Source organism: Chamaea fasciata, unplaced genomic scaffold (genome assembly GCF_029207755.1).
Source record: "Chamaea fasciata isolate MVZ Bird 193981 ecotype frontalis unplaced genomic scaffold, bChaFas1.0.hap1 SCAF_12, whole genome shotgun sequence".
Classification (NCBI taxonomy): Eukaryota; Metazoa; Chordata; class Aves; order Passeriformes; family Sylviidae; genus Chamaea; species Chamaea fasciata.
This window is the reverse complement of record NW_027094097.1, coordinates 10771047-10784642: the sequence shown is the minus strand read 5'-3', so window position 1 is coordinate 10784642 and position 13596 is coordinate 10771047. Positions and strand designations below refer to the sequence as shown.

General features: G+C 52.7%; 1 protein-coding gene across 1 annotated transcript; it reads left to right on the top strand.

Annotated features, from left to right (window-relative positions):
* Positions 1-3089: 3089 nt before the first annotated feature.
* Positions 3090-9823, top strand: CFAP20 (cilia and flagella associated protein 20). Its single transcript, XM_066194625.1, has 6 exons — positions 3090-3263; positions 5620-5699; positions 6763-6874; positions 7205-7393; positions 8508-8618; positions 9520-9823. Exons 1-6 carry the CDS (start codon positions 3180-3182, stop codon positions 9523-9525), a joined length of 582 nt encoding a protein of 193 aa, XP_066050722.1. The 5' UTR covers positions 3090-3179; the 3' UTR covers positions 9526-9823.
* Positions 9824-13596: the final 3773 nt, after the last annotated feature.

The window sequence follows — 13596 nt, the reverse complement described above, 5'->3', positions numbered from 1 at the left end:
AGCTGGACTCTCTATGTACATGGTCATTTCTCTTGTGTTGTCCCATTCCTTCATTGCCCATATGCTTTTCCCTATACAGTTTTCCCCTATACTGAAGCTGCCCAGGGGAAAGGGTACCTCTGAGACAAGGCTCTTGCCTGGGAAGGAGACCTGTTGCTGGTTCCCAGGGAGGAGAGCTCAGCCATGGGCTCCTGCCAGCACAGAACCACTCAGCACTGCTCTCACCCAGTCCTGGGCACTGGCCACAGTGGAATTGCAGGAGTGAGTCCTTGCACAAGGCCTGTAATGGATACAGCTGTGGGAACACACTGTCCTGGTGTGTCACACATGGAGATTTGCTGTGGGCCCAGATGTGGATGTGGGCATCAGGTAAGTTCAACCTACTGGTGCTGTAACGCAGGGTCCATTGCCAAGGAACAGTTAATGGCAGCTCTGTTGTATCCAGGACTGTGCTGATCTCTGGCATCTACGTTCATCAAGACTGTTTCTAGTGGGTGCAGCTCTGGCCAGTGGTGAGAGCAGGGAAGAGCCCATGGCAGAGCCCTCCTGAGGCCACACTGGGCAGAAGCAGCACTGTGAGCATACACTGAGCTGAGGTCCCTGCAGCACAGTGGCACATCCAAGCGCTGTTGCTGCTTGGATCTATCCATCTCCTGATGGTGTTGGATCATGTTCCCTATTGCCACCTGCTGCCATATCCTCTCCAAGACCACAGCTTGTCTCCAGAGAGTGCTCTCAGTGACTCTTAACTGTTGGTTGTCAGAAATCAATTCTTGTTTGCCGATCCTTTTTGTCTTCAGTCCATCTGGAGTCAAAGAGGTTTTGCTCATTTTGGCCCCTTGCTCCATCCATGGCACAGGTGTCCCTCCAAGACAGTGTGTCCTCCTTCCTTGATTTTCTCTGCCAACTTGCTCCAGTACGTGCTGGCACTGCCTCCTTCTGCATCCACTGATGTTTACACCCTTGTTCTCTTCTGATCCCTTGCTCAGCATCAGCCCAGCTTCCTTCTCTTCTTCTTTCTGCACTGCTCAGAGTTCGGCCAGTGTGAGGTCCAAAGCCTTCATGTTGCCTCAGCACCCAAAGCCAGTTTTGGGCCTTGCCTTCTCTTGCATGTGGTGGTTATGGATCTCCTGCCCAATTGTCTTTTTGTTTTCCCATTACAACTGCCCTTCATCCATTGCTGCTCCTGTAGGAAAATCCAGGCTGTAAGAGTCATCTGGAGTCATCTGGACAAATCTCAGGATCTCACACTCCTTGCAGGAGTCATTATTTTGTTCTTGGTTTTGCCATGTAGTGAAGGTTTTTTGCTCACAAAGGAACTGACTGAATCTGATGCTAGTTTTATTGGTCCAAGCACTGTTCTTGGAGCTGGCCCAGCCCTGGACATCTGCTCTGCAGCCTCAGTCAAGAGGGCAATGGCCTGGGTTAGGATTTCCCGGGCCATGAACCTGGGCCATGTGCTCCAGGGCAAGCACAAACTTGGTGACACTGGAGAGACCTGCTACATTTTGGTCTCGTAACTGCACCCAGCAATGTGACACTTCAGAGGAGCAACGTTCCAGAAGCTTCCTAAAAATCTCATTCCTCTGAAGGCATCAGATTGCTGAGAAATCTGAAGGGAAGGAAATGCTTTAGTGGGCAGTTATTTCTGGAGCAGGCACTCTCTGCTCACTTCTTGGACCAGATTATTTTCTTAGGATGGGCCCTTTCCTCCATCTGCTCCCCCAAATTCAATCCCTGTGCACCCTGGGAATTGGAAGCAGAGGTGAGGTAACATGCCAACATCTTCCTACCGATCTTCCAGGTGGATAACATCAGTCTGTGAATCTCTGAAATATATCTCTCAGACACCTCTTCCCAAACGCCATCCTCAATTATTAATATCAAGGGGATATTAACAGGCCTCTGTCTCTGGCCTCTCCTCTAGCCCACACATTCCCAGGGAAGGAAGAGGAGCAATGGGTACTATATTTTGTTAAAATTATTTGAGAAATAGGGACAATTTGAAACCACAACTTATTTCTGTGTGCAGCAAAACATGACATTAAAGTGGTAAGTGGAGAGCGTGTGAATGAGCCGGCTGTTCAGGAATGGCAGCTGGATATTTGTCCCAGTTGTCTCCTACCATCTGATTAAGGGAACAAGTTATTTCATCATGCCATATAAAGTGTACTCTAACCCACTGACTAAATATAGCTGATAATTTCTAACTAATGCCTTGCTTTTTGTGCGCTCTACTTGTTTGTGCAAGGAATTGTGAACGAAAGTGCTGCTAACCCAGGTGCTGTGAGGGAGCATTTGTAGCTGACGGGAGAGACAAGCACACCTAGCAGAAAACACTTAGGATTTGGATGGGGCATTAGCTAGCAACAGGGGCCTGGAGTTAACCTTAGGAACCATAAAGCTGGTGCAGAATGGTAATTTTTACGCTGTTTAGTGTCTGTACATTGAAAACAGATGATGTAGACAGGTGTTATTACAGCCGGAAGAAATGTATGTCAGTTTAGAAATGTAATTTCTAGCCCAAGCTGCTCCTGCTAAGCCTCTTCAGCTGTGCCAAGGCCTTGTCTCTACTCAAAGACATTCTCACACCCATAAAGCCGTACATGAAACCCCCAATATTGCCAGGCTTCTGTATGCTATCCCTGCCTGGATCAGAGCAGCAAGAAGACACAGGAGGTTCCTAGGGCACCCAGGAATGAGTGGAGCTAAAGGAAGCAACGAAGCGGAACAAACACCATTCGAATGCTCCAGTCTTGTACAACCAGCACAGGGGAAACGAGCAGAGCCCGGGCTGAGAAACACTCCACGGGCAAAAAGCATCCTTGGGAAAAGCAAAGCACGGCGTCCCTTTGAAGTGAGGGTCGTGAATTGCAGGGGGAGAACGGAGATGCTTTAGAGGCGTCCCTGCCTAAAGCCCAGGCGTTCAGGGAACGTGATACCTACCACAGGGGACCGGGCACGGTTCAGAGCGGGCTCGGCTCCAGCAGCTCGGCGGAGCGGGGCAGGGCAGAGGCCGCGGTTGCCGTGGCAGCGCTCCCACAACACCGTCACCCGGGAAGTGCATCCGGGGCCGCCCAAAGTAGTTCCTCGGTGACGGCGGCGGCGCGGCGCGGAGGGATCCGCCGTGTCCTGGCAGAGCGGCGGCCGCGGCCCGGCGCGGCCCGCCCGGCCCCGGCATGTTCAAGAACACCTTCCAGAGCGGCTTCCTCTCGGTGCTCTACAGCATCGGCAGCAAACCGCTCCAGATCTGGGACAAGAAGGTGAGGCGGCGGGCTCGGGCAGCGGAGCGGCCCGGGGAGCGGCACGGCCGCTCGGCTCAGCCTCCCGGGGCAGGCCCGGGGCCGCCGGCAGCCCCCGGGGCGCTCCGGACACCTGTGGGGCCGGGCTCCGGACATCTCTGGGGCCGGGCTCCGGACATCTCTGGGGCCGGGCTCCGGACACCTGTGGGGCCGGGCTCCGGACATCTCTGGGGCCGGGCTCCGGACACCTGTGGGGCCGGGCTCCGGACATCTCTGGGGCCGGGCTCCGGACATCTCTGGGGCCGGGCTCCGGACACCTGTGGGGCCGGGCTCCGGACACCTGTGGGGCCGGGCTCCGGACACCTGTGGGGCCGGGCTCCGGACATCTCTGGGGCCGGGCTCCGGACACCTGTGGGGCCTCTCTCCGGCCGGCCTGGAGCTGCGGCGGCCGGGTTACCGGGACCCCTTGGATACCGGCATCTCTCGGGTACTGGTTACCGGGACGCCCCCGGGGCTGGTGTACCGGGCCCCTCGGGGTGTTTCTGAGGGGAATGTGTTATTATGAGTATTTTCTGCCTTTGCTGGGCGGAAGAGCCCGCCCGGCATAAGCTGCAGCAGTGTGGGAAAGCTGCAGAAGTGTCGAGCACTGGCCATGGGCAGCGGGACGCCCCAGGCCCCGTGGCCACTGGGGGGCTCAGGCGGGGCTCTCCTCTGGTGCGTGACCCACCTTTCAAACAGGCTTGCCAAAAGCGTGCACAAGTGGCCTTTGTGGGGGCTTGTAGGGTGTAGGAGAAGTTGTGAGTGTCTCATCGCTTTGTTTCTCCCTCCTGTCAGTTTTTAGAGTGGTTCTGCTCAGGGCCCCGTACCTTCTCCGGGCTGTTTTGCATCAAGGAGCCCTCCTCAGGATGTTTAGAGATGTTGAGCTGTGCTGCTTCCCCCCGTCACAAACTATCCATGGTTTAGCGATTCTGCAAAATACTTGTTATAGCCTCTGAGACCAAGGCCACAACCTGTATTTGGTTGCTTGTACATGAGCCTTAGCTAAAATTTTTGTGGTCTCAGCAGGAATGAAAGCCTTCAAGGCAGTTCAGACAGCAGTGATGCTTGACCTGAGTGGGCTTGTGTGAGCATTTATAAGTTGTGAGAAGGGGGAGAGGAAGCACAGACCCGTCCTGTTTACCATCAGGAGGGTACCCATGTAGCTCTGTGAAGAACTGGGATGCCTCACGCTGCCCGTGTGTGTGTGTCTGTGTTTTGCACAAATATTGGTGACTTTAAAAAAGGATCAACAGCTTATTTGGATGGCGCAAGGACGGGACGCATTAAAGACTCAGACAAAGGGATGTAGTGTGCTGCCAGACTGGATAAGCTATAAGCAGGCTGGGCTGACCCTGCTTGGAGGTGGAGGTTGGACTGGAGACCTCTGGAGGCACCTTCCCATGTGAATTGTCCTATGCAGGGTGATACTGTTATGATTGTGTGGCCCATGAGTGGCCAGCAGGAGCTCTGCTTGCAGAGTGAATGTCAGCAGTGGTCCTTTTCAGTTGCAATAGTCTTGCAATAGTCTCTCTTGCATGAAGAATGGCCAGCTTGGGTGTGCTTGTTGTGACGATTGCCCTGCTCTCTTCAACAATGCATGAAATGCCCCTGTCATTTTGGTGAGAACTGGAAGCAGTGTTTAACAATCTCCCATGTCCTAGGTGCATGCCCAAGTTTACTGGGTTCACAGCTGTCCTAATGCAGACTTTCATATCTATGCAAAAAGAACCAGCAGGCTGTGATTTCTACTTTTTTTTAGATCTTAGGGAATATCTCAAGCTTTTGTAACATGGGTAAAACCCATATATTTTTTGGCCTTAGTAGGCTGTGCGCTGCTTGTGCTGGTGGGGAGAGTGTGTGTGTGAGTGTGCAGGAGTGTGTCTGAGTGTGTGAGTGTCCAGCCCTCCCCCAGAGGCAGTCAGCCATGCCCAGCAGTACAGACCAAGTGCCCTTGGTGACCAGTGACTGGCTGATGGCTCCCCTGTATTGCTTGTCCTTGTTTTTACCCCTCATTGCACTCCAGTTTGACTCTTACTCTTTTATGTTTGTTTATTTGGGCCTCTGATGTGAGGCTTGAGTCCCTTGTGTTCACTGCAGCATATTTTGATAGATGGAAGTCTTGCACTCGGTGTGCGTGCAGCATGCTGGGCCATAAACTCTTGCTGGCACTCTGGGGCACTGATCAAAGCCTTGGAAACAGCGAGGTCCAGGAGAGCAGGAGCCAAGTGAATGTAGATGGGTCCTCCTGGGGTCTTATTCCTTCTCTTAATGGAGCTGCATGTGCCTCTTTTCTCCCTCTCAAGTGACGTCTGTACTGTCTGCCCCACTTCTGTTCCAGGTGCGCAACGGCCACATCAAGCGAATCACGGACAATGACATTCAGTCACTGGTGCTGGAGATTGAAGGAACAAATGTCAGGTAGGAGAAGCCTCTTCTGCTCTTCTGGGGGAACAGGACTCTGCCTTGAAGTGGAGTGAAAGATGTCAGTACACAGCAGACATCATCTTCAAACTGCAGCAATGTGATGGCAATGTCTTTGTCAATAAATTGAGGAATCTGGGTCATATCACTGATACTCCTCTGTGGCAGTGTGCTGTGCCTTTCCCTGGATGTGCCTGTAGTGCTCTCATTCTCAGTGGAGCTAAGGGATAAAAAATAAAATCCCATTATTTTTCCATCACTTGAAGGGAAGAAAAGTGGTGTGTAATACCCAGCCTCAGTCAGCACTGCCAGTTATTGAAAAAGCAGCACTGTCTGCTGTCTCTTCTATTGTCTTGGGCCTGTTCTCCTCACGTGACAGCTGCTCTCCTTACAGCAGGAAGATCAAAGGGAGGGGAGTTGCTTATGGAGCTTCTCTTAGCAACCTCGTCTCCATCACCCTGGGAGACGGACGCCAGCTCCATGAGCAGGCTCAGAGTCTCCAAGGCTTCTCCAGGGGTGATTCAGAGCAGGGCACTCCTTATATGGGCAGTGGAGACTCCTCTCTTGCAGACAGACTGAGCCAATGCTTCTCTTCCTCCAAGAAGTGTTGATACAGAACTTGCCAGGCGTGACGTGTACTTCTAGGGCTCATGACCTCTGTTTTCCCAGCCGTATGGAGCACACTGGGCCTCTGCTGTGATCTGGAGGGCTCTACCTGTTCAGTCAAGGGTAGGAGGAGGTTGTGTTAAGAAACAGCACTGACATGGCCTTGAAATTGGGGAGGTGAAGCTGTCCAGGAAGGTGTTTCATGCCCTGGGTGAGAAAAATGCAATTTGAGATGCATTCTTTTTGCCTTTTATCTTTTTCTGCCTGCAGCTACCTCTGAAACTCTTCCTCCTGTTACAGGAAGCCGTGGTTGTTGCTGAGATCTTATGATCACAGTTATCCATTTCTGCCTGTCCTCCAAGGCTGCATCAGGCCAAGGGAGAGACATGGGTTACCTCGGGCTGTGCACTTTGTGCTGTGTGAGATCCTAAAGTGTTTTTCTCTCACCTCTCAGTACCACGTACATCACGTGCCCTGCTGACCCAAAGAAGACCCTGGGCATCAAACTACCTTTCCTAGTGATGATCATCAAGAACCTGAAAAAATACTTCACTTTTGAAGTGCAGGTGAGGAGTGTGCAGTGGGGAGGCCCCTCCAGGGACCACTGAGGAAGGCACCAGAGAGCCTGCAGTCTTGTGTTGGAACTTGTCCCAGGCAGTGAGTGATTCCCAAAACAGTTTTGCTTTCTTGGCCATGTGGTGTGTCAGGTCTGGTATGGGGGCATCAGTCAGCTCACAAACACGTTGCTGCTGTTCCTGAAAATGGGTCTGTTTCCTGTGTTAAAATGTTTTCTGCTGTGGAGTGGAGGGGTGGGAGTAGAGAGCCCTCTTGGGTAGCGCTGTCCTGGGGAGTCGGGGGCCTGGCAGCTGGGTGAGCAGCCTGCCTTCCTTGCCCAGGTGCTGGATGATAAGAACGTCCGCCGGCGTTTCCGGGCCAGCAACTACCAGAGCACGACCCGTGTGAAGCCCTTCATCTGCACCATGCCCATGCGGCTGGACGACGGCTGGAACCAGATCCAGTTCAACCTGTCCGACTTCACACGCCGTGCCTACGGCACCAACTACATCGAGACCCTGAGAGTGCAGGTGAGGGGCAGCCCTGGGAAACCCACGGCTGGGGATGTTCCTGGTGCCTGGGACAGCAGGATGGGGATCTGGCTTTAGCCCTGCGCGGTTCCTTTGCCAGCCCTGCTCTGTGCAGAGCACTGTGGAACAGGTGCAAAGGCCTGACTGAGGCCTCACTTTACTTGACTAGATTGGGATTGAAGGAGCCCATTTCCCTCTTGTTTCTCTGGGTGGCTGTTGGTTAGGGTTAGAGTTGTAGTTTCCTGTGGCATGCCATGAAGATGGAGCTCTGCTGGGAATTACCTGTGTGTTGCCTTACTGTCCAGATAGGCTGGATAGTGATTGGCTGAATGGGAGTCTGGATGGGAAAAACCCATGGTGTACAGACCATTCATACCCCTGGTCAAGCTTGTTTCCTAGTGGAAGTGGAGTGACCGTGCTTTCACTGAGTCCCTTGTAACAGAGCTGATGCAGTGTTTGTTCCTGCAGAGGGCATGGAACTTGTTCCATATGCTAGGGAGTCATGTTCACAGTGTCCAGTGGTATGTGTTATTTTGAGGAATGTCTGTGTGTGGAGCGTGCCTGTTCCTTAGTATGAGGGGAGTGCTGCAGTTCCTTGCAGGATTGCCCTGAGGTGCAGGCAGTAAGCTGAGAGTTGTCTGCCTTCTCACATACTCATGAGGGGGACCAGAGCAACCCCTTTGCTGCCAGCTGATAGTGGAGGCAGCAGAGACTGGACAGGCTCATTCCTGACCTCAGGGAGGCCCTGGAGTGGGTGTGTTAAAAATGCAGCAGGCTGAGGCTGTGGGTGTTCTGGCAAATGCTGATACCAGGAAAGCAGAGGTCGGTTCACAACAGAGAATCCCCATTAGCAACTAAGACAGATCTCAGTTGGCAGAGATGCCAGAGCTTTGCCAAATCTTTTGAGCAAGTGTTCATCCCTGGAGAGAGCATCTAGTGCAAAGCAGAGGGCACAGACCTGCATTTCTCTGGTGCCCTGTCAGATTCAAAAAAGCAAGACAGTGAAGTAGATTTCCAGCTGCTGAGCCAAAGAATCCATGTTGCAACATGACAACAAAGCGGGATGTGGAAAGAGCATGTGGAAAATGGACTGACTCTTTGTTTTGACTCTCAGATCCACGCCAACTGTCGTATCCGACGGGTGTATTTCTCTGACCGGCTGTACTCAGAGGATGAGCTCCCAGCAGAGTTCAAGCTGTATCTGCCTGTCCAGAACAAGGCCAAGGTGAGCTGGATGTGGGAAGGAGGGTGGGAGAACAGTGAGCCAGACTACCATTCCTCTGCCTCCTCCTGCTGCCTTTGCAACCCGGAGTTTCTTCTGGCAGCAGAGCTCTTGCCAGCTTTGGCCACCAGCCAGGGAGCACCCTCTCTGTTGCCAGGATGAGCAGTCTGTCTGGGTCGCCTTGTTGTGTAGCTTTCCTGCCAAAACACATGGAAATTGTCATTCCCATCTAGGAGCAGGGTGAGCTGTTCAGCTGCTCCCCCATGTCCTCTGTGGCTGTGTTGAAGGACTCTGGGCAGTTGCAGCTTCCCGGCATCTCTCCAGAGCTTTCATCCATGACTCAGCTCAGCAACTTTACTCTTCAGAGCAGCTGCAGCTCCACATTTGTCTTCCAGGAGGGATGCTGTTTGTGTCCCTCTAGCCCAAAATGAGTCCCTTCTGATCTTTTCCCCACCCAGTGCAGATGGTGGTGCCATGAGGGGGCAAGGAGACACCATGGCTGCCCTCAGGAGGAGATGCCAAGCTCTGCTCCTGCAGTGGTGGGAGAGGAGTGAACATGCTGGCATATTGAGAGATCTTGAGCAACACGCAGCAATTTTGAGGCTTGTGAGGAAGCACCTTCTTTGCCAGGGCCAGCCTGTCCCAGTGCAGAAACTTATTTTAGCAAAGAAGATTCCTGGGCAAAGTGTCAAGCTGCTGAGGGAGAATGTTGGGGGCTGATGGTAGTGAGAGGTAGAAGGTACAGTGTTAACTGCAGGTCACACCTCTGTGGAACCTGTCACTGCCTTCTGGGCTGTAGCAGCCTCACAGAGGTGTCTGGGGAGTGCTTGGAGCCCTCCCAGTACTGTTGTCTTGTGCTGCCAAGTCTTGTAAGTGTCTCCTTTCTTCTCCCTGCTCTGTCCAGCAATAACACCACGTTGGGAAGAGATGTTGGCGTGCAAATTGTACAGAGTCAGAGTTTTCCTGGCTGTTCCTAAAGTGCTGAGCCTAAACTGTGCAGGTGGCCTGGTACCCAGTCTTGTCTTGCTCAAAGTGGCTGCTGTGCCTCCAAAGAAAGGATTCAGCAGGAATTGTGGAGTTAAGTGTATCCTCTTGAAGTTAGCAGTTTTATTTTTTATTTCCTTGTTTTCCATCTCTTATATGTGCTCTAAATATGGATGTAATACTTGTTCTTGAAAAGTTATTAAACATTTGGCTCTGTAAATCTGCTTCTGTGTTCTTCCTCCTTTGATGGATCCTTAACTTGCACATCTTAGTGCTTCATAAAGTGCTAGAGGATTTCTTTTAGAGCCCAGATGCTAGAATTTGCCTCTGAACTTGACTTTGATCAGCACCCTCACTGTTTAAGGGATAGCACAGATGCAAACAGCAGCAGTCTGGTGAGAGGAAAATTAGTGAGGTTTCCACAGAGAAGACAGAAACTGTCTCAGATCCATGAAGTTTGTAGTACTATGACAAAAACTCACACTGTTCATGAAAATGGGTTTTTCATTCCCTTTTTCCTTTAATCCATTTTCCCCAGCAGTGACAAATTAGGCTTACCTGCCTGTTAGGGCACAGTTTTGTTGGCTGTGTAGTTACCAACTCACTCCAGCTCTCAATCAAGCCTTTAGCAGCACGGAGGCACACAATAGCCTTCCAGCTGCCAAATTGTCCCTTTCCCCAGGGATCAAAAGGGAGGTTTAGCAAAGCAGCATAACAGGAGCGGAAGTCTTTTCCTGTGCTGAAGCTGCCCTTCCCTGCCTCAAACCAATCTGCCTTTGTTGTAGAAAGGCTTGTGAAGGAGAGGCCAGAGACTCCATCAGTAATGGGGTGTGTCTGGGAGTAGATGATGCCTTTCCTGCCCGGTGCCAAGCCCCCCATGAATACTCTGCAGGGCAGGTACCAAAGGCTGGGACTGATCCTTCCCTGGGCTGTGTAGTGAATGGGGAAGACTTCACTTCTGTTATTACTCTGTAGAACAAAGCTGCTCTCCCAGGAGGAGGAGAGCCTGATGGGGTACATCTACCTTAGATTCTGGGTTTAATCCTGACCACTGAAACCCCACCTGGTTTAAGGGTTTGGCATGTCTGTGCACCCTCTCTCTGCATCTCTATGGCAAAGCTCTCCGGGCACCTGTAATGGAGCTGCCTCACCTGCACCTTTAGAGCTGCTGGGCTTTGAACGGGAGGTGCTGCCACATGGGGCTGGATTGCACCTGCAGAAGACTTTCTGTAGAAGATCTTTGCAATTCTTCTAGCAGCTGAACAGCTTCGTAGCTCTAAGAAGCCCAGCCAAAGAAGCCCACATGAGAAAGCACAATCCATCTTGCATTGACACGTGTCAAGGCTTGGCTGGACTTGATCTGTTAAGTGGAATTGCACTGGATTGCGTGCCAAGGGTTGGCCTTAATGAAGTCCACGGTGAGGCTTTCTCCATGTTTGCAAAGTTTGCCAGAGCTGGGGGAGCTGCTGAGTGGATCCATCAGACCCCAGCAGGTTAAATGTGCATCCTTTCCTGCAAGCCCTTGCTCAATACCATGTGTTTTTGGCTGTCTTTGGCAGCTGAAAACTCAGCAGGAGCTGCTGCTGCCTTTCCCTGCCCTGCTGGGGCCTGTGCTGGAGTTGCTCCTTGTCCTTGAGGAGTTGAGCTCACCCTGAGTGACTGGCCCTAATGCATTGAGAGGGGCTGGGCTCCCCTGGGCCCCGAGCTGGCTGCCTCTGAAGAGATCAGATGGGCCCTGCTGCCAATTCCTGCCCGACCTCTAGGAGCTGTGCCAGCGGATTTGCTGGAATAAACTCCCAGCCACAAACCCTTACATCCATATGGACCTTCTGTGTATTTTTAAATACAAAACCAAATACTGAGTCTTCCTGTTTACTTGTTGCACAAGGTGGAGCATCATCAGATACTGGCTCTTTCCTTTAGGGCCAGATGCTTGGTGATTTACACAGTGTTCTTCCAAAATCTTTCTCTTCTAATCCCTCTCTCCCATCTGAAACTTTAACTATCTTGCTGAAGGTGGGTGAAGTTGGATGCTCTCCCTGTGGGAGAAGAGGATGCTGCTGGGTAGGTGGGCCAGAATGTCAGAGGCATTCTGTCAGCAGCCCTTTCCTAAATGTGCACAATCAAAACTCCTGTGGTGGAGCACCCAGCTTCTTACTCCTTTGGTTATGTCTTTCGACGTGGCTGGGATGGAACATCCTCCTAGCATAGAAAGAGTGGAGGAATGCAGGAAGGAGGTGGGGGCAGAGATGGGAGTTATGGACAGCTACTGCCTGCCTGCTCCTGGGGCAGCCCCAGCTGTGTATGAGGGGTGGGCACGGGGGAGTCCTGGTTCAGTGCAGGCAGCCTATGGAGAAAAGATCTTAAGTATCTCCTCATTCACCTTTCTGTGGGTGGTCTGCTCCTTTCCTTCCTAAGTCCTTGTTACAGGTCATGTCTAGTGGGAGAGAAAAGAATCTTTATGGGGAGCCCTGGTTTCAACCTGGGGCAGAGCAAGGCCCACCCAAAGATCAGTTTTCCTTCTCCACACCAGCTTTTCACCTTTGTCTTCCATTGGCTGGGGCAAGGTTCTGCACTTGGATACTTTGATCAGGACCTCAGTGCTGGGAGCTGCTTTCTACATGAAAGACAAAGCTTCCCTTTGAAAGCTTGGATGCTGAAATACAGTGAGTGCACAGGCTGCAGCTCCTGGCAGCAAGGGACCTCCCCTGGGCTGGGCCAGCAGCAGCAGGCTTGTGCTGGAGCAGCTGGCAGTCACTGTGTTGCAAGTCAAGGCTGGGACATCCCAAGGCTCCAGTGGCTCTGCCTGGGCAGGTGGCAGCTGCTGGCAGGGCAAGCAGGCAGTGGGGTTTTCCTGGAAAGCTTTCTCCATTTGCTCTGCTGCCAGGGCAGAAGAATCCTGTGTGAGTATCCAGCTCAGCAGAGTGGCAGGACACTGGTATAAGCTTCTATCCGGGCCTGTGTTTGTCCCCTTGCACTTTGTGACCTTCCCCCTATCAGGTGGGTCCTGACAAAGAAGCACAGAGCTGTGATCACAGAGGGATAAGCAGGAATCAAAAAAATCTGGGCCAAAATCTGCTTCTTGTCCATTCTGCATCTCCCTGGATGTCTTGGGCCAAATGTTGTCATCTTTATAGAGGGATTACACCTCCAGGGCGACGTTAATCCTTTGCAGCTGTTGTCTAATGTGGGGCAGGCAGTGCTGGAAGCAAGGGAAATATTTATTTTGAGTTTTACCACTGGCCACCGCCCAGGAAAATGAAGTGACGGTACTGGGGACTTTGGCCACTTTGCATGCAGAGAGAGCTGATGTTCCTGCCCTGCTGGCGCCTGCAGGAGAGGGGTGAGCGCCCTGCCAGGCTGCAAAATGGCATCACCCAAACACGATTTGTTTAGGTAAGGGAGCAGTTGTGCACCCTGAGAGCTAACCTGGGATGCAGTGGGGAAAGCCTCAGAGCCGCTAGAGGTGAGAAGATGATGGATGCCAAGTTCTGCTGCTGAAGCAGACCTGCAGCCCATCTGCTTCACCATCACTTCATGCGTTACCCCTGCAGCCCCAGAAATGTGAGATGAGGGGTCCCAGCACCCCCGGGAGCAGGCTGGGTCCTGCCCGGGGGCTGTGAGGAGAGGAGAGGGGTATGAGCCACACACACACGTGCCGAGCTCAGTGCGGTTGGTGGGTGCATTCCACCCGCAGCGGGGCTGTGCTGGCACCGACCCCTCCCCGAGCAGCTCCCCGAGCCTCCGCCCTGCCTGCAGCGAGCACACGCAGCAGGTTCAACCCTCCCAGGGCCCCGCGGCCCTTCCCTCCATCCCCAGCATTGTTTCCTCCGACCTTGAGGTGGCCGGTCGCTGCTTGCTGTATCCCAGCCCCAGTTCTTCCTCTGTACTGAGCCCGGCTTCCTCTGTGTTTTCCGGGTCCTTTCCTCAGCGCTGAACAGAGGATGGTGCCCTGGCTTGCAGAGGAAGAGCAGGATTCTCCTGCGATGGTGCTAAT